Genomic DNA, 20,637 nt, shown 5'->3' on the forward strand with positions numbered 1-20,637 from the left:
ATTTTATTAAAGTCTCGTAGTTGCACTCCCCTCACTATAGGTATGTTTGTGTCCATCTGATATAACCATGATTGGTAAGTTAACCTTTCACAGGTTGTTCGTTGTCACGGCTAGATCAAAATACTATTTTACCCTTGAGATTATATTTTGCTCTTTATGTCCCACTGATCCACTATTGAACAGTTAGTTTAAGGTTTAGCCCTTTAAACTGAATTCCTCTCGAGCTAATGAGAGAGTAGGGTCCCTTGTTCAAGACATGAATTTAGTCCTTAAGGGAACAGCTTATCTACTAACTCTATAGTAGGTAGAAGTGAATTACGTCTTGCACCTTATGTCCATAGCTATCCACCTAGTTTTATCTTTGGAATAGAGGGCTTATTGAACCAACATTGTTGAGTTTCTCCCACCTATGTAGATCTAAGGATAGTCTCGTGTGAACAAGAATTCATAGTTAGCTCAAGATTAAGCTTAAGTTGTCTAGGTAATCAATAATCAAAATAGTCAGTTTTATATAGTTAATAGTTCTATAATGTAAAAGTGATTATTTCATGATTCAATTCTTACGTAAACTTTTTACATAGGTCGCCCCCACTTTTTTGTCTCCACAAGAATAATTCAAGATCACATCATTTGTACTAGATACAAAACAGACTACATCTATAGTATCTTCAAAATAAGGCATCCAACCTTATTCATATACTATAGACTGTTTAAGTTATATACTCAAATTTGATCCATAATTATGTCTTTATAAAAAGTTAAAGTATACTCAATATAGTCTCGAGACCGTAGTAATGTATTGGATTCAAGATTATAGTATTCAATTTTACAAATAATTTCTGAACAACAACTTTATTGAATAGAATAGAATACAATTTAGTCAAGAAGTACTATTAAGTGAAGACTTCGTTTATGTTTTTACAAATTTGAGATATAAAGTTAAAGTTGGAACATTGAAGGAAGAAGGTAATGATAGACATTGTATTTTGTATTTGGGAAGATACAACTTTGTTCTTATCTGCCTGAACAATCTTTCATCAAAATAGAGATACTCCTCATCATCTTCTCATAATTAGACAAAACAGGAAAAAAAAATCCAAGAAAATAGAAACGTGAGGAACATGCTTAAGATTAATTTAACAATAAAATCTAGGCTAAGTTACAAATAACTTCACTTGTAATCTGACTTTCCTTACCGAAAATTTCTACTACATTACACTTGTCCATGATAACGATTCAAAAGGGAGACAAATTACAAATATTGACAGAAGAATTTTCCAGAAAAAAGATTTGATGCCATTCTCTTTTGTGGGTCAACAAGAATCTTCTTGTTACTTAATTTTTTGAGTACTCCCAGCAAGAAGCTGACCCAATTTTCAATTTAATCAAAGGGATAAAGTTGATTGATTGATGATAATCTGACCCTTTACTTAAATCATCTGTCTCAGTTCTTTCCCCCTCTTTCGAAAGGAAGGAGGTCGGAGCATCCATTAATGGCGAACAGGATAAGGTTTGGATCAGTGTTTTTACTGATTTTGTTACTCTCGGCGGCATATGTGGCGATTGCAGAAAGAAGAGTGTCACTATTGAATGGTTACGATAAATCGATTTTCAAGTCATCATTTCATCGGATTTTTGATACCTCCAAGTACGGCATACTGCAGCTTCAAAATGGGTTGGCTCGAACGCCTCAGATGGGGTATTCTTCTTTTTCCATACCTCTCAATTTTCTAAGTCTCCTATGATTTTCCTCATCTTTTGAACAACTGGGTTATAGTTCATTTCTAATTTTGAGTCCATTTGGAGTTTTATATGGGAAGAACTAGTAGAAACTTTACAATTTTTTGACGATTGGGAATATCGAGTTTTGTTTGCTGGCTTTGCCAAACTGTTTATGGCCTTTATGTTTTCAATGATCAGTGGTTTTCGGGTTTGTTTTGAAGATTATGATTGTTTTTATGTGTCCTTTCAGATGGAATAGCTGGAATTTTTTCGCCTGTGATATTAATGAAACTCTAATCAAGGAAACTGGTAATCCTTCTTCCTTGCTTTCTTTCCCTCATATTCTGTGTATTGGCTGATTTGAAAAAGTGGCAGTGAAAAGCTTCTTATGCATAGTACATCTTTAAGTTTAATGGTTACACTTTGCAGGTTAATCTGCTTTTAAAAGCAATATTTTCTGTTTGAAATGGAAGACTGAATATAAACTGAAGTTTTCTTAGAGGATGAGAAGTGTTCTTTGAGTTAATGTTCCACTGCTTTCCTTCTTAAGATTGTCGGTTTATCCTGATGAAATTAATTTATTTGTGAAGTTTATGACTTATGTTAATTCATCGGGTTATTGTGCATACAAGCTGCGATACATTGAGTTCTTTAGTTCATATATGAAAATCATCACTTTGCAATGGTTGAGTTGTGTGTCAGTTACTCCTCAATAATAATGGTATTTCTCTTTCTTGCTTCTGTTTCAACATTATTTGGAAATTGGTTTTGACAGCGGATGCACTCGTTTCTACGGGTTTGGCTGAGTTAGGTTATGTGTACGTCAACATAGGTACATTTCCTGCAGTTTGAAGTTCCAACTTTTCTATATGTTTTGTTTTAATTTAGTTTTGTTTTAATTTAGTATTTACTATAGTTTAAATAACTGCAGATGATTGCTGGAACACTCAAAAGAGAGACTCAAAGGTTATTCCAATTCCATTTTGTGGAAGAAGATTTGACTGTTCAATGTTTGAAGATTGTTTTAACAAAAAACATTGGATGGAGTTGTAATTCTCCAATTTAATATTTATCCTACTCTGCCTGCGAACTTTCTTGAGGCCCATTGTGTAAATTATGAATGTGAAGTGACAAACTATTCAAACTTATTGATGCTATCATAGAAACTACCAGCAATATCTTAGAAGAAAAGAATTCTACATGATAAACCATGGAATAGGGCTTTTTGGTGACATTGTACTAAGTTCCTTGTTAAGGCTCCCATCCTTGTATGCAGGATCAACTGGTTCCTGATCCCAAGGGTTTCCCGTCAGGAATTAAACCTCTTGCTGATTATGTTCATAGTAAAGACTTGAAGCTTGGAATATATTCTGATGCTGGGTAGGAAGAAATGTCAATTTAACTTCTAAAGCTTAAGAGTTAAATTTTATCTCACTCTTCTCGTATATTACTTTATAGAAAGGCATGCTGATAACTTTTATTTTGATTCTCACATTTGACAGTCTTTTCACTTGTCAAGTTCGAGCTGGGTCACTTTACCATGAAAATGATGATGCACAGTTGTTTGCTTCTTGGGTGAGTAATTGTAATTTAACTTTTGATAATGGAATGGTGTATTCAATACTTTTCCTAAGAAGCAGTATGTATAGTTTACATATGGGTTTGCTTAGTGGTTCTTGGAGCAAGTATAGAAAAAGTAAAAGGATGGCTTTGAGAAAGTGAGTTCAAAACTTCAAACCATGGTGGCTATCTACCCAAGACATTAAAGTCATACCAGTTTTGTACTGACCAAATTTCAGGGTTTGAAAAATTGTGTAGTGAGATTATCAAATGTGTGCATAAGCTTGTCTAGACACTCAAGGTTATCAAAAGGGAAAAAAAGAAAAGAAGAAAAAAAAAAGAAAAGTAATCTACAGACATGTGTTTTATGATCCTTTTTCTCTGGCCCCATCATCCTCAGTCGGCAAAGAATTTTGGCGATGTTTTTGTTCTGAACAATTTTTAATCCTCCCTTGTAGTCATATTCCTACCTTTCCGAGGGCTGGACATCTTTTCTCCCTCCAAGATGGAATTTGATTGGCTCATTCCACCTTATTTCTTCATAACTCATTGGCCTATGGAATGTACGCTTTTTTCTTTTTTGAATGACTTATTGGAGGGTGCTTCCTCAAGGCAGAATATGTAGGTTATAGATCGACATTCAAGCACTTTTGTTTAATGAATAAACATTCATTTGTTTTGGAATTCTAAGCTGTCCATAGAATTCTACTATCACTTCAGTTTTTAAGTTCATTTTATTCCATCTGATTTACCATTTGTTTCCATATTTTTTTTTCTACTAGGGGGTTGATTATCTGAAGTATGATAACTGTTTCAATCTAGGAATTAAACCAATAAAGCGGTTTGTACCTCAGTAAACTCAATAGTTTATTTGATTGTAAATTGGAAGTTTCTTACTGTTCTGAAATTAACTTGTGACTTACAGATACCCACCTATGCGTGATGCACTAAATGCAACTGGGCGGAGTATTTTCTATTCACTTTGTGAATGGTACTCTTGTTCTTCTAAACATCTTTGCTGATTTTTAAACTTTCTTTGTAATTTTTTTTCCTTATCGTCTTTGAATTTATTGGGCTATGATTTTGCTGCTGCCAGGGGAGTTGATGATCCAGCATTATGGGCCGGCAAGGTTGGAAACAGTTGGCGTACGACAGACGACATTAATGATACATGGGCAAGGTCAGGTTTTAGGCCTTCCCATCAATCATTCTTCTCTACTGGAGATTTTTAATCTTCTGTAATTTGCCTCAAGTCATTCTCTGTTGACACCATATTTTAGCGCATTGCTCGAACTTCTGAGCAGAAAATCTTTTGAACTGGTTAGAAAAAATTGGAAGTTATTTTTAGTTTTATCACTTTGCCTGCATAGATTTGCGTTTCCACTTTTTTTATGAAACTTAGAATTAAGACAGTTTTCCTTTGTATTGATTTAAATTCTTAAAAAATTAATTGTTGGTTTTAATGCTAAATCTTTGTGACATGCTTTGAAATCCATACCGCTACCATATCTTTCATCCCTTTCCTTTTCAGGTAGTGCTAATGCTAATTCTTATCTATTATTATGCTGATAGGTATTTTATTTTGTGTTTTCTTTTCTTGTTCAAGCATGACTACTCTTGCAGATCTCAACAATAAGTGGGCAGCCTATGCCGGACCTGGTGGCTGGAATGGTAGGAATATGATTTTATGCAAAGGTGTTGATTTCTCTGTTTGTTATGAGGCTTGTTATTTATTTTAACCTTTCATGGACAGATCCAGATATGTTGGAAGTTGGTAATGGAGGCATGACTTATCAGGAATATCGTGCTCATTTTAGCATATGGGCTCTGATGAAGGTTTCTCCATCCCTTTCTCTTTATAATTTCACTGTATGAAAAAGTCCAATACAGTTAATCTACCTCTACTGAGTTATTTTTTTGACAGCCCTACATATGCACATTCATGTAGAAATGCCAATTCATTGACCATCCTAAGCTTGTTTTCTTTTTAGTTTTAAACGCCTTATTCTCTCAAGTCTCATTCCTCATTGGGGAGAAACTACATTAAAAAAAAAAAAAGACTTGAAGGCACATACGTAAATGATAAGTTGTATAGAATTCTATGTCAATCAGGTAACTTATCAGCGTATAATTCAGTAGATGATTATACTAATACATGCTCTGTTTTTATAAAAAAGGAGACAAACTTCTTTATTATTAATAAACTCAATGTACAAGAGATCTAGACAATGAAAATAATAGCGAAGCCAAGAAAACTAATACATGCTCTGGTTTAGAGTGACAGATAAGGTAGTTAGGGAAATTGAAAGGTTAAGATAATTAATATGGTTAGAAATAGTGGGCTTAGGCCTCGATGAAAGACTGTGCGTAGTTATGATTTACTTTGTCCTATTTGTTTTTCTTTTAATTAGGCTTGTGTTGCCTATACATTTTTTTCCTTTTTATACCTTTATGATTATCAAAAAATAATAAGAAACATATATTGTGGTTTTCTTCTTGTACTGGGGTTTCCACTTAGTTCTTCTGTTCTTTCTTCGTTTTTATTTTTCAATATGGTATCAGAGTGGGATATTAATGAAACCCTAGACGGCTTGACACTTGATGGAACTCAAACGGATGGAACTCATGTACAAATTTCCTCTCTAGGAATAGCCCAGAAACAATTGGACATGCTTTGACAGCAAATGCGTATTGTTGAAGGTGGAGGAGCAACGATGAAAAGAATCGAGATCGACGGAAAAATGAATAAAGTCGAAGGAGACAAGAACTCGAATGGTCATAGTAAGTTTAAGAAGGTCGAGATGCCTATGTTTAGTGGCACTGATACAAATTCGTGGCTGTTTGGAGCAGATTGGTATTTTCAGGTCCATAAATTGACGGATTTCAAGAGAAGTTGGTGAATCTGGAGAATAATCGAGGAAGGAGAAAAATATGGACAAAGGAGAGCATAGGTAGCTGAAGAGAGATCGAGATCTTATTGAAACTGGAGGGGCAAAGAGATGAGCATGTTCGCATGATGAAAAAGAAAACCAGGTGTGGGTGGAGGAAGAAATTTATAAAGAAATATCTAATACCATCGAAGATATGTCAAAACAAGAGGAAGAGAGAACAACAAAAACTAGCATGGTCGAAGATAATATCTTGAGGAAAACGTGGTTGCAACTACAGAGAAGGTGAAGAGGATGGCGAAGAGGGACCAAGAAGAAACTATAGAGGAAGGTCAGTGAGGATTGCCTGTGAGGCCTGAAATGGAGGCTCGAGTGAAGAAAAGGTTGCTGCTCAAAGAAGCAGAAAATGGCTGGTTGCAATGGAGAAAGAAGACGCTGGCAGTTCAAGGATTGGGGCAAAGAGTACGCAAATCGAATTGTTGCAAACTGCACCGGAAGGAGTTAAAGGGGAAGTCAATGAAAGTGGAAGCATTGATTATGGCAATCAAGGCCGAGTTACGGCGCTTGGCATCGTTGTTAATAGCGAGAAAAGCCGATCTACGGTGGCCCGAGAAGGTGGTTTGGAATAGGGGTGAAATGTGTGTAGAGGAAGAAGTTGCTGCCTATGTGAAATGTCATGAAATGGTGTCAATGACGTGGCAGAAATTGGTAGGAAAGTGGGTTAGGGTAAACGAAACAATTTATCTTGGGTTTCACTAGTTCAAATGGGCTTCAACGTATTCTAAATAAAACATTAGAGGCCTATCATTTTGTAGGTGAAGTGGGTGGTGAGTTCCAAAAATGGGAGAGAAGAAAAACGTGTCTGGAGGTGGGTCCTGGAAGCCCATGGCTGTTTTTAAGGAGGGTAAAGGTGTGCTGGCCCAAGATAACTGGCGTTTGGCACAACAATTTGATTATAGACCTAGCCTTCTAGAGAAGAAGAGGTTGAAAATTAAACACTTGGTGTTGGTGATATGTAATGAGTTAACCATGACAACGTGTTTGGAAAAAGGAAAATTCAAGAACATTGGGCTGCCTTGTGGGCGGAAGGAAGATGATTCTGGACTATGGCCTGAATTCAATGGACCTTATTGGAGCCCAGAGTTTTTCAAAGCTTAAGGGGAGAATTTATTTTTCAACATTGAAGAGCAGAATGATGGGGATGGTTAGTAAATTAAAAAAAAATGGCCAATTTTGTGACCATGTTTTTAAATACACCTTGAGGACAAGGTGTTTTGAAGTGCAGGATAATGTTAGATACCTAGATTAGTATAGGATTAGGGGTATAAGGGTACTTAGATATTTAGGCAGTTACTAGTAGTAGTAGTGGTTATAAATAAGAAATTGGTGAGTGAAGAAGGAGGACTAGGAGGTTGTTGAGTAGTTAGGTCTTGAGTAGTATTCTCAAGAGAGGGTGTTTCAAGTACCATAAACTTGGATCATATTGTAGTTCTTCATTAATTCTCAATATATTTCAGATTTTGATTCTTGTTAGAAAGTGGTGTTCTAACAGAATCCAGCATCTTGTTATGTGGAACTATAAATACAAAGATATTTGGTCCTTTGACATCATTCTGCTGTGTGTGTTTCTATGTGTATGTTTAACAATTTTCAAACTTTGTTGGTTCGGACCCTTGTCACACTTTGTACATGTTTACCAACTGATCTAATTTGTTTTTCCTTTTTATATTCTGCTTACAAGTGAGTGGGAAATAATTTGCTGCCTGTAAGAAAACTGGAATTAAGGCTGGTTATGTACAAACAAAATCTTCAACCAGTTTTTCGTCCTTTAATATCTCAAATTTTTGGCGTCAATGTGCAGTCGCCTCTTTTGATCGGTTGCGATGTTCGAAACATGACCAAAGAAACTTCAGAAATTCTTATGAATAAGGAGGTGATTGCAGTAAACCAAGGTGAGGCTTATCTTTAATCCTTCTTTCATATCTCATTGTCTTGAGCTGAAGCTGTCTTTTCGTAGTTTGTTATCTTTGTAGTTTTTCTTGTAGTTTCGGCCTTTGTGGTTTCGTTTTCTTCTTTGTATTGCCTTTGTGTATTCTTTCCTCTCATTGCCATAAAAGTTGGTTTAATCATATTAAAAGTTATTTAAATAAAAATGAGAATATCCACCAATAAAACTGTTGATCCAATTAATTGATCTATTCTCAACATTGATAGCAGTGATATTTTCTCTCGTATACATGGTCCATGATTAATTGTTTCCAAAACTTAAAATTGATCACTGAGATAACCTAGAATGTTTTAACTTAAACTATCTCGATAACAATTGCCTTTTAGTTTTTTAAAAATGAGCATGTTTTCTCATGCTTTCTTTACCACGATTTTCATTCAAGTATAATTCAGTGTTTTAAATACTACTTTTTTTAGATTTCAAAACTTGGTTTAGATTTTTTTAAAAAATATCTCTAATAAATAGATAACAAAACAAAGCAATCCATAGTTAAAACTAAACTTCAAATGGTTACCAAATGGGGCCTTAATTATTTGTCTATGGAGAGTGGACATAATGTATTAAAACTTATTTTATGCAGATCCTCTTGGGGTCCAGGGAAGGAAGGTTAAAGTTTTTGGAAAGGATGGTTGTCTTCAGGTATTCCAGTTTTTGCATCATCTTATAACCCATAAATATGGCAATATTTACTTATATTTGATGTCGAATAATGTCAAGTCAATAACTGGAAATATCTTTACCTTACAAACGTGCTGTCAGTGTTCAAATGAAAACTGAGAAGGCAAATTTGAACTATTTGAGTTTTGTTACTGTTATGGTTTGTACATTATTAACTAACCAGTTCAGTTAGCTGAGTTAGGTGTAAATATTTCAGAATTTAAAGAGTTGTCCTACAGGTTTGGGCAGGTCCTCTATCTGGAAGCCGCTTGGCTGTTGTTCTTTGGAATCGATGCTCGGTTGCATCAACAATCACCACGGATTGGAACGCACTTGGGCTTAAACCTAACACCAGCGTCTCAGTAAGAGACTTGTGGCTGGTAAGGGATCTAATCACTTGAGAAAGAATTTTCCTACAAGTGATCACTGAATTTTTTATGTTGAGATTATACACGGACACTCTTTACTTTTGATGGATTTACAAGTAGGATGTTAGGTTATTACCTAACAAGAAAACTCAAGAACAACCAAGAACACAAATATATTGAAAGACAGAAACATATAGTGCAATATCAATGAAGAAATTACAGTTTCATAGCTTTTGAGGAAGCTACGCTCTTCCAAATTCCAAAGTCACACATAGGAAATTCCTACCAAATTGATTCGCACTTTGTTCAATTGACTGACTATTTATTACCATAAGACCCTAACAAACTCACTAGCTAGCTACTAACATGTCCCTTACTAATGACCATAAAATAATCCTAATATCTCCCTAACTAGGAGTGTTACATAGGAGTAGTAGAAGCGTGTACAATGGACACGTGATAGAGCAACTGGCGTCTGACAAAACCCAACTTAATAATCTGGCCATGTTCTTCTCTAGTTTCTTTTCGTTAGGTAGGCGAGGAGATTCAATGGTTGGGTCATTTGATGCCTTCATTTTAGTTGCAATGAGCTCATAATCATACGGATAGTAGTGTTAAATTTGATAGTACGAGGTTCCATCTCAAAACCAATTGGCAATGAGAGGAGTAGCCTATCTATCTTATATGGAGTATGAGTCTCCTTGGTTTTTTCAACGTGGAACTCTCAACTTCTCCAACAAGTAGCTAACCTATCTACACGTCTTTCAATTTGTTTTTTTTACCACCTAACCTATTTTGTGAACTAACTCAGTAACTTGATTTTTGCAGCACGAAGATGTTGCAGGAGATGCAATGTCATCATTTGGAGCAGAAGTCGACCCTCATGACTGCAAAATGTTCGTATTCACACCTGTAGCCACGTTCCGTGCTGAAATGTAAATTATCCATCCTCAACTGCTTCAAAGCTGGAAAGGATAGCAAACTCACAAGTGATCCTCCTATTTCAAGTATCATTGGTGATAGTTGATCCATCAGACTGAAGAAGTTAATAAATCAATAATTGGCTCGCCCCATTTGGCGCATTGTAGCTATTTTGTGCAAGTTGTATGGTTTCTGATGGTTCAACTTTGTAAAAGCACTAAACAATGTTTGTGAAAGTACTAAACTATGTGTTTGAATTAAGTACTGAAATGAAAAACAGGGTAAAGGGATTTCAGTTGCTGTGCCTTGGATGACAAAAGATCACTTGTAAAGTATTTGTTTTTGTGTTCAATGTTATTTTTCTGGTGTTTTAAATATGTTTTTATAACTTACTAATCCTATTGAGCCTTTTCTTAAGTCATTTAGGAAAATAAAATATTCATTTATTGTATGTATTGGTTTCTACAATTGTAAGAGGTCCTTTTCCCATACAAGAAGGCCTAAGTTTGTACATAACATATTAATTAAAAATAATGATTTTATTGTTTGTCATATTTCCTCTTCAATTGAACATTTTTCATAGTTTAAACCCACAGAGAGTTGTCTTTTTTGTTAAAATTAATTTCAGTTTTGTTCACTACCATAGTTCCATCATATTGCCTATTCTTCTTCTTTCTTCAATTTATATTCCTCATTATATTATAATGAGATAATTAAAATTGATGATAGAAGTTTTTCTTTTATTGCAGAAAAATGAACCATTAAATTGACTAACAATATCTCTTTACAGTTTGTTCTTAATGTTTTAAAATTAACTTGTAATCTTTTATCTGTTTTCAAGCCCTTTAAATATTCTGATTATCATATTATATTTAGTAAAACACATTGATTGCTGAGTGTTAGGATACTTGTGATCTTTACTACTTTGATGAAGGTTCTTTTAGCTGTAAAACAGGGCAAGGTCATTGTAGTATCAATTCTCTTTTCATTAAAGAAAAAACTGCACTTTGGCATCATAGACTAAGACATCCTAGTTTTTCTTATTTAAAATATTTGTTCTCAAATTTGTTCAAGGGAGTTGACTGTTCATCTTTTGGCTGTGAAAGTTTCATTTTCTCAAACTGTCATCTATCCACATATTTTTCAAAACCTTTAAAAGACTTCAAAACTTTTTTATTTAATCCATATGATGTTTGAGGTCTTTCTAAAATTACAACCCACAGTTGAAAACGATGGTTTGTTACCTCTATTGATAATCGTACTTGTTTATTTGATTGAAAAAAACGAGGAGAAAGATATTTTAAAACATGAATACAATATTGAAATCCAATTTCAAACTAAAATTTATGTTTTATACTTTGATAATGGGATTGAATACTTTAATAAGGTTTTTTGGTGAAACTTTTTAAAGACCAAAGGAATCTTTCATCTATGTCTACTTGGTGGGATATACTCGTCGACAAAATGGGATTGCTGAAAGAAAAAAATAGAAATTTACTTGAAATGGCACACGCCCTAATGTTTTCCATGCATGTTTCAAAATGTTTATGAGGGGAATCAATTTTTACCACTACCGAATAGATAAACTATGTAATAAGATCTTGAATTTTAAAACAAATGTTAAGACTCTCATCGAATGTCTCAAAAATGTGAAAAATTAATTTGATCAAAGTAACATTTAGCTATATCAAAAGATATTAGCGGTAAAACTAGCTAAAGTAAACAATCAACAAATAACACAAACGACTTTGGTAATCTAGTTCAACAAATACAACCTACATCTGAGGAGCTTCTTTGCTCAGATAAGAAATTGAGATTCATAAGTTTGTGCTACAATTATCAAATTATCTCCACAACTTAAATATACAAATTCAAGCTCCCTTGACAGAATTCTTTCTTAAGATATTCTATTGCCTTTGAAAGTTCTTCATGAGTTTCAATTATATCAAATCCTGAGTATGATTTCTTTATAAAAATGCATGGACGTATTGGATTACTTTGATATTCTTCTTTCAATAAATATTCACTTAGGAGATTGTAGCACATTCATCCTAATTGTTTCAATCCATAAAATCATCTATGTAACTTTATTGAACATAGTTCCTAGGAACTTGATTTATATGTTTCAGGTATCTTAAATCATTTTGGGACTTTCATATAAATATTATTATCAAGAGATCCATATAAATATGTTGTGACTACATTCATAAGATGCATGTCTAGATTTTCATACACAGTTAGGTCGATTACAAATCTTAAGGTGGTTGTATTAACCACATAAGAATATGTCTCCTCATAATCAATATCAGGTCTTTGTGAAGAACCGTGTGCAACTAATCTTGCTTTATATCTTGTGATCTTATTATTTTCATTTTTTTTTCTCACAAATACCTATTTATATCCCACAGGTTTGACACTTTTTGGTGTTCGGACTACTGGTCCAAAAACCCAACGTTTGGAAAGTGAATTTAATTATGTCTCAATTGCTTCTTTCCACAAAAATCAATCTTTTCTATATCGACGTTCTTTAACAGATTTTGGTTCATAAACCTTGTTTTCATATATAATATCAAGAGCAAGATTATATGCAAAATTGTTGTCAACAACTGCCTTAGTTTGATTTCATCTTTTTTTCCTGTCATGACATAGTTTATTAAGATCTCATTATTATCCTCGGTTGTTTTATCTTCTTCGACATTTTTGTCAAAAGTTAATTTTTGGATTACTTCTAGAACATCCACATCTTTAATCGAGTTATTGACTTGATTCCTTTTTCGAGGATTTTTATCTTTGGAATGAACTGGACTACTATGCTTCTGGCGTGTTCTAGATTTATTAATGACAACATGTTGTATAGGGATATCAATCTTTGATGAGACATTTGCAACTGCTATATATGATTTAGTTACTTTCTTTGCATCTACAAATGCATCTGGTAACTGCTTTGCTATATTTTGTAAATGAATTATTTTTTTAACTTCAAGTTCACATTGATCTGTATAAGGATCTAAATGAGACAATAATGATACATTTCAAGTAATTTATTTTTCCAACTTCTTAAATCCTCCCCTTAATGTTGGAAATTTTGTCTCATTAAAATGACAATCACAAATAAACACATCACTTGTCAGGGGTTCAAGATATTTAATAATTGATGGGGAATCAAAACCAACATATATACTTAGCCTCCTTTGAGGACCCATCTTAATACGTTATGGTGGAGCAATTGGAATATATACTACATATTCAAAAAAATTCAAATGAAAAATATTTGGCTCATGGTCATATGCTAATTGTAACGACGAGTACTTGTGATAAGTTTTTGGGCCTAATACGCATAAGTGACGCAACATGCAAAATAACATGTCCCCATACAAAATACAGATGTATGGAGTTTAGATCTCATAAGCAAGGGTCTAGTAACTATTGCAAACGTTTTATAAATGATTATGTTAGACTATTTTGTGTATGAACATGAGTTGTTCAACACTTATCCCAATAGACATACAATAACTACCAAATGTTCGGGATGTAAATTCACCAACATTATCAAGTCCAATATTCTTAATTGTATAATTAGAAAATTATGCTCTTAACTTAATTATTTGAGCAAGTAATTTTGCAAATGCAAGATTTCGACTTGATAATAAGCAAACATGCAACCATCTGCTTAATGCGTCTATTAAGACCATAAAATACTTCAATAGTCCACTTGGTGGGTTAATTGGTCCACAAGTATCACCATGAATTCGTTCAAAAAATGTAGGTGATTCGATTCCACTTTAGCGGGTGATGGTCTAATTTTTTTTTTTTTTTAAGCAAGTATCACATGATAATTCATTAGATCGAAGAATCTTATGGTTCTTTGATAGATGTTCATGTGAATTTTTAATAATTATTCTCATCATTATGGATCTTGGATGACCCGATGGATTATGTCAAATTGCAAATATGTCTAGATTCATGAACTTCAGGTTCATTGTTGCATATGTTTCAATTACTCTTATACGAGTATAATATAATCTAGAGACAAAGCATGCAACTTTTCTAATATACATTTTTCATTGGAGACCATAGATATAATATAAAGATATTTTATTTTATTCTTTCTATCAGTCTCAATATGATAATCGTTATAACGTATATCTACAAGACTCAATAGATTTCTCTTTGATTGATTAAAGAACGATGCATTATTAATTGTGAATTTTGTTCTTTTAGGCAAAATAATATTTGCTTTTCCAAACCCTTCAATCAGGTTTGCAAAATCTAATATTGTATTGACTTTTGCTTCCAGCATTGTCAGTCTAGAAAAATATTTTTAGTTGTAAGTATTGTATGTGTAGTTCCACTGTCTGCATTTCTGAATCACCTAACGATTGAAAATGATTCATATTTCTTCATTTAAAAGAAAATAATTACAATAAGTAGAATATACTTGTATATTAATTAAAATAAAATACGGAGAAAGATAACAAAACAATAATATTATTCTAGATATTTTCAAAGTAAAAAAAAAAAAAAAACATTTGTTGTTTCACCAATTGTATCGATTTTCTCTTTAGGAGTTTCAAATAAATCTGTCACATCGAATATATCATTATCTTGAAAGGCACAATTGGCTTCTACATTTTTTTCCTTTTTTCTTCCCTAGGGAAGCTTGATATATGTCAACTAAGTGTTTCAATGTATGACAAACACGTGACCACTGTCCAGTCATTCCACACCGATAGCATATTTTTTCATCACTTTTTTTAATTTTTGTGGAGCTTTTCCTTTATGATCATCGTTGTTGTGGTTCTTTTGAAATTTAGATTATAAGAACGACCATCATGGAAATAATAATTTTTTCTTCCTCTTCCATGGTCTCTTCTTCAACCATGACCACAACCACGACCTCGTCCACAATTAAAATTCACAACATTTGCTTTAGGGAATGGTGTTGTTCCAGTTGGTCATGATTCGTGATTTTTCATCAACAACTCGTTATTTTGTCCGACAACAAGAAGACATGAAATGAGTTTAGAATATTTTGTAAAACTTTTCTCTCGATAATGTTGCACGAGCCTATTCGAGATATGAAAAGTAGAAAATATCTTTTCCAACATATCCATATCAATAATTTTCTCTCCACATAACAACAATTTTGAACCAAGCCTGAATAATTCAGAATTGTAATTACTTTTTGATTTAAAATCGTGTAGTCTCAAATGTATACAATCATAACGAACTTGAGAAAGATAACTAATTTTAAATGAGCATACCTTTCTTTCAATTTATTATACATTGTATAAGGATCTTTTACTGATAAATATTCTGACTTTAAATCCTCATGAATATGATGAGGAAGGAAAATCATGGTTTTCGCTTTCGCTTGACTGATCATTGCATTTCCTTCTTTAATTATATTTCTGAGATTAATGGTGTCTAGATGCAATGCAGCATCAAGACCCACAACAAATAATTGCTACCGTTATTGTGAAGAGTCGTAAATTCTAATTTTGTAAGATCTTTCATGGTAATGCTTTCATAAAATATTATAATTATATTAGAAATTTAATATATATTAAATATGAAAAATAATATTTATTATAACAAGTAGGAAAAAAACCGACATACTGTTAGGACCTCCATTTGACAGAGGAAGCAGTCGGAGCTTCGTGTTGATAACTTGTTGTGAAAACGGAGCACATTTGGAATACGGAATTTCGGAAGAAATATAATATATAAATAAATAAATAAATTAAAAAATATGAAAAGGAAAACAAAAACAAAAACCTATAAAGTCCATAAAAAATGCAGAATCCAACGATTTCCCGCCATGTTAACCGTAGCGCCAAGAACCCTATCTCCTTCACCGTTTCTTCACATCCCACAAACAAACTCCCATTTCCTCACCTCTTCATCCATTCATCTCTTCCAATTTTCACACTCCAACAAAATACCCCTCAACAATTGTCTCTCAAACAATCGCACCGAAAGGGGCTTAGATTTCGACATCGGAGACACCTTCTTCCGTCATGAAAGCGCCACCGGACGCGACTTGGGCGTCCTCGCCGCCGCGCTTTACCGGAAATCCAAGGGCCGTCTTCGGGTTCTCGACGCATTGTGCGGTTGTGGGATCCGATCGCTTCGGTACTTGGTCGAGTCCGAGGCTGATTTTGTGTTGGCGAATGACGCTAATGATGAAAATCGGAGGGTTATTGTGAAGAATCTATCTAGAGTTGCGGAAAATATTGGGGACAATCGGCGGTGGTTGGTTACTAATTGTGATGCGAACAGGGTAATGACGGAGTTTTACTTGAAGAAGGATTTCTTTGATTTTATTGATGTTGATTCCTTTGGAAGTGATTCGTCGTTTCTGAGACCCGCTATAAATGCTTTGAAATTGGATGGATTGCTCTATGTTACGTCGACGGATGGCTTCTCTTCCGGCGGACATCGGCCTTCTCAGTGAGTGCAGAATCTTACTCTTTTAGTTATTTGCTTTAACTGGTTCATTAAAATCTTGATATGAAATATCTTATCATTGTAATATTTTGTATCTATGCATAGAGGTGCTGAGGGATTGATAATGTTTATAATTAAATTTAACAATAACTCAATAGTTTAAGCTCTTGGGTCTTTGAGTGATTAGATATGGTATAGAGTTGATGTGTTTAAACTCTGTAATGTACTAATGTCATCTCCTTCCCACTTAATATTGTTTTTCACTTTTGTTGGGAATTTTATATAAATTTTCAAGAGATAACTGTGGTGGAGTGCTATTGTTATAATTAAATTTATCACAAATTATCAGCTTAAACTTTTTGGGTCAATTATTTAATAAAAAAGATTAGATATAGTTATTTTAGTTTTGATTTTTAGTAGTTGAATTTGGTGTTAGCTCTCAATTAATAGTGTTAGTTACTTGGTGAGTCTTTGTTTCTAGGACTAAGCAATTAGACTTGGAACTGACGGATTGGTTAAACAAAAACTTTAAACTGACTTTTCAGCGGAATGTTTTAAAAAACTGAACTGAACTGAACTAGCTAAATTGACAAAACCAGCTTAAATTGAATAAGGGTTGCTAAAAATAACAAACTTTCTCCAAATCATTCTGATCGTTTCTGGTTTTGACTTGCATCCTTACTTGTACCAAGTTTTAAGCCTAAAAGTGAAATGGTTGCTAAGTATATGAATATAGGTGGATAATTATATGAAGATGTGGTAATTAAAATTCTTTTTTCTCCTTTTTCTTGTTTCTCTCTTTTTCTTTCCATTTCTCTCTAGATCTTTAGCTGCATACGGAGCATATGTGCGTCCCATGCCATTTTCAAATGAAATTGGTCTGCGGATGCTTATAGGTGGGGTTGCACGTGAAGCTTCTGTACTGGGTTTCTATGCTACTCCACTCTTTTCGTATTATTCGTACCATGGACCTGTTTTCAGAGTCATGCTACGAATCAATCGAGGGAGGATTCATAAAAACAGGTGATAGTTGATGGGTTTAGCGTTGTCTGCTAGTGTTGGATGTATCTAGTATGATCATTGATGGTGATTGATCGAAGCTCTCACTATTCAATATCAGGCATTATGGTTTTGTTAGCTATTGCGAAAAATGTGGAAATTCACAAGCTTTTTCATGGAGTGAGCTTGGACAGATGAGCTGTCCTTGCAATGATTCAAGGGTAAGATAACGACTACTATGATTTTGCTTGAAATGATTAATGAATATGCTTGGATTTGGTGGTTTCTTATTCGTTTAGGTTCTTGATTTCTAGTGTAATTACTTGCAACATTCAATCTTACAAGTTCGGAGATACATTAAGTTTTTTGACTTGTTAGGTTTCTGAGTCACTTGTGGTCTCGGGACCTCTTTGGATTGGACCTCTACACAGTGCAGACTACATCGAAGACATATTAACCTTGGCCAAGCAATGGGAATGGATAGGCAATGGCCAGGGGAAGGATCTTGAGAAACTTCTGAGGCAGATGGTGGATGAGAGCGACTCCAAACTACCAGTAGGGTACATCAAAATGGACGAGGTGGCCAATTTTATTTGTTCTTCTCGTGATTTAATATTTTATCTTGTTTTGATCCAATAATGCAAGAAGTGATCTATCAAAGCCCCCCTTCTCTATGCTTAGGTGGCAAGTCGGGCAAAAGTGAATTCACCTCCCCTCAGTACCATGATGAGCGAGATGATCAAGGTGAGAATACTGGTACTTAAGATGTGATAAATTGTGTGATGAATGTTATTCCACACGGCTTAACTGGTTTTGTTGTCGTGATATTCTCTTGAATGCTTGAAAATAAAGAAATATTGTTGTATACATGAGACACAAGACAAAAAAACAATGATGGGTTATTCTCTATGAGTAGGACATAGCCATGGCGTGGATGTGCTTTGCTAAAATTTATATGTTTTTGAGCTATATCGTTTTTATACAATTTGAAGTCTGTAAGCTTTGTGTGTATAATCTATTTGAAAAAATAAGTTTGGATAGTTTTGTTTCAATATTTATTATTATTATTTTAACAAATTTTTGACACGTGTCTAACAAGTGCAAAAACTTATACTCAATTTGTTTAACTACTGTCCAGCACATGTCTATTTGTCTTGTGGGTACAAGTATATCACACTTGTTCATCATGTTTTGGAAGTGTCCAATACGCGTTGAACATGGACGATTTGTCCAAACTAGCATGTTTTTTTGCTTGGATCGTAGATGGGTGAAAAGAAAAACTGTTCTCTCTTTTCTCTCTCTTTCTGAGGGTTTTGGTTGTTGGCAGGCTGGATATGCTGCTAGTAGGTCTCATATTGCCTCAAACGCAATCAAGACTAACTGTCCTATGGCAGAGTGCATCAGAATTGCTCAACTGCAGCGAAATTGTCTTGGTGCGCATCAAGTCACATGAATGTTTTAGCGATAGTTTGTGGTCATGGAAACTAAACCCTTCATACGCAGACAAGAACGAAATGAAACCAATGTAAGCATCCATCTATCTCTCTTTAGTTATCTCATTTCGAAAATTGATGAAGATAATTGTGGGTCAAAAGAACCATGTCCTTGCCCAAAGCTCTCAAGAAATTTCGAACAACTTTAACTTTCTGTTGCATTCTGTCAAGATAGACAAGAAATGAGCACACACAAACACAAGACAGAGTCACAGAGACACCATGCCATGTCATTTAAAGTAAAGTGTTGTGTTGATGCTTTGTAGAAGTAGATAAAACTAAAATGTTTATATCAAATTCATGCATATTAAGTGTAAATTAGTTTATATGAGCCAGGATGAGATCACTGAAGCAGTTGAACTCACGAAAGCTGTGCGGAGCTCAAGCACGGGACTTGATAAAGAAGCTGCCGCCCAGACTTGTTAGCCACAATTCTTTATCTTTACTTCTTATAGAGCCATGATGTGATGTGATGTGATTTGATATGATGTTCTCATCTTAGGCGCCAAAATGAAATATCAAGCTAGAAAATGCAGGCCTATAGTAAAATTTACCTTCTCAATTTTTAGTTGAAAATTGCTGACAAGACTAACTTAATATGTAGGATATATTATGAAATTCTCAATTTTTGTGTGCAACAGAAAAAGTAACTCAATCATAAATGGCATAGTCTGCCTCCTTAGCTTGTAGGTTCAAGATTTGATCCCTATTCCTGTGATTGTCGTACTAAAGCAAATTGTAATTTAACATATGATGTTATACTCTAATATAACAAACTTCTTTGGTTTGTAATATAATAAGTTCTTAATTTAAAAAAGAATAAAAATGTAAGTTCTTGAAATATCTCGTTCATTAAAATGCATAAACAGAATGCAAACCTTAATCAAATATCGAAAGAGAATATCGGCTGTTGACACATCTAATTTAGGAATGTTTTGTAAAATATTACATTTTATCGATCAATTGGAAAGAAATGTGCTACAAAATCTAGAGAGAGGCAACCCCTTCGAATTTGTGAAATATTGCAAAGTTGCCTTTTTTTTAAATAAACAATACATTTGCTTGTAATTGTGATTGATTATATGTATTTTTTTTATTTAACATGTACAATTTTAAATATCATTGTAATAAAATTTTTTAAATATAATATGAACATTCCTTGTGATAAATATGACAAAAGAAGCAAATAATATAAATAAGAAGATGAAATTAGCGATTGATATGAAGTTAACAATGTGAAAGATTATTTATAAGGGGATAAATAATATATAATATATGCATAGTTCAAAGTTAAGTAATTTCAATGATGGAATAAAGACAAGATTAACTTATAAATTTTTAGTTCATAAAACTTCAAATTTTAACACCATAATTTGATATAACCTCGTAAATAGGACAGTAATGATTTCATAAAATATTGAACAAGCACTTAAATGAACTATTACTTCTTCTTATTCAAAGATTGAACAACGGCTTCTCAACAATTAAACACCTCAGTGAAAATATGAAGTCCATTAGTTCTTTCTTATAAATTAGCAACTTTGAACATTAATAAAATATTAACTTGTAAG

General features: G+C 33.6%; 2 protein-coding genes across 3 annotated transcripts; both read left to right on the top strand.

The window, feature by feature from the left end:
* The first annotated feature begins 1,356 nt into the window (after positions 1–1,356).
* Positions 1,357–10,494, top strand: GAL3 (alpha-galactosidase 3). The gene is given in 15 exon segments (NM_001305751.1): positions 1,357–1,699; positions 1,973–2,031; positions 2,498–2,554; positions 2,654–2,688; positions 2,999–3,102; positions 3,225–3,297; positions 4,065–4,123; positions 4,208–4,273; positions 4,379–4,462; positions 4,889–4,953; positions 5,036–5,118; positions 8,032–8,122; positions 8,759–8,817; positions 9,075–9,215; positions 10,032–10,494. Coding segments are annotated over 15 exon segments (1,293 nt in total). The 5' UTR covers positions 1,357–1,493; the 3' UTR covers positions 10,143–10,494.
* Positions 10,495–15,923: 5,429 nt separating this feature from the next.
* Positions 15,924–19,860, top strand: LOC101218946 (tRNA (guanine(26)-N(2))-dimethyltransferase). 2 transcript variants are annotated; one of them, XM_011656737.2, is made up of 7 exons: positions 15,924–16,577; positions 17,397–17,597; positions 17,695–17,794; positions 17,952–18,152; positions 18,255–18,317; positions 18,901–19,098; positions 19,389–19,860. In XM_011656737.2, the coding sequence occupies exons 1-6, from the start codon at positions 15,946–15,948 to the stop codon at positions 19,024–19,026; spliced, it is 1,323 nt and encodes a 440-aa protein (XP_011655039.1). In that variant the 5' UTR covers positions 15,924–15,945; the 3' UTR covers positions 19,027–19,098; positions 19,389–19,860. The 2 variants fall into 2 exon arrangements, with proteins under 2 accessions (XP_011655039.1, XP_011655038.1); XM_011656736.2 differs by having other exon boundaries at positions 19,403–19,860.
* Positions 19,861–20,637: the final 777 nt, after the last annotated feature.

This window comes from Cucumis sativus, chromosome 5 (assembly GCF_000004075.3).
Source record: "Cucumis sativus cultivar 9930 chromosome 5, Cucumber_9930_V3, whole genome shotgun sequence".
NCBI lineage: Eukaryota > Viridiplantae > Streptophyta > Magnoliopsida > Cucurbitales > Cucurbitaceae > Cucumis > Cucumis sativus.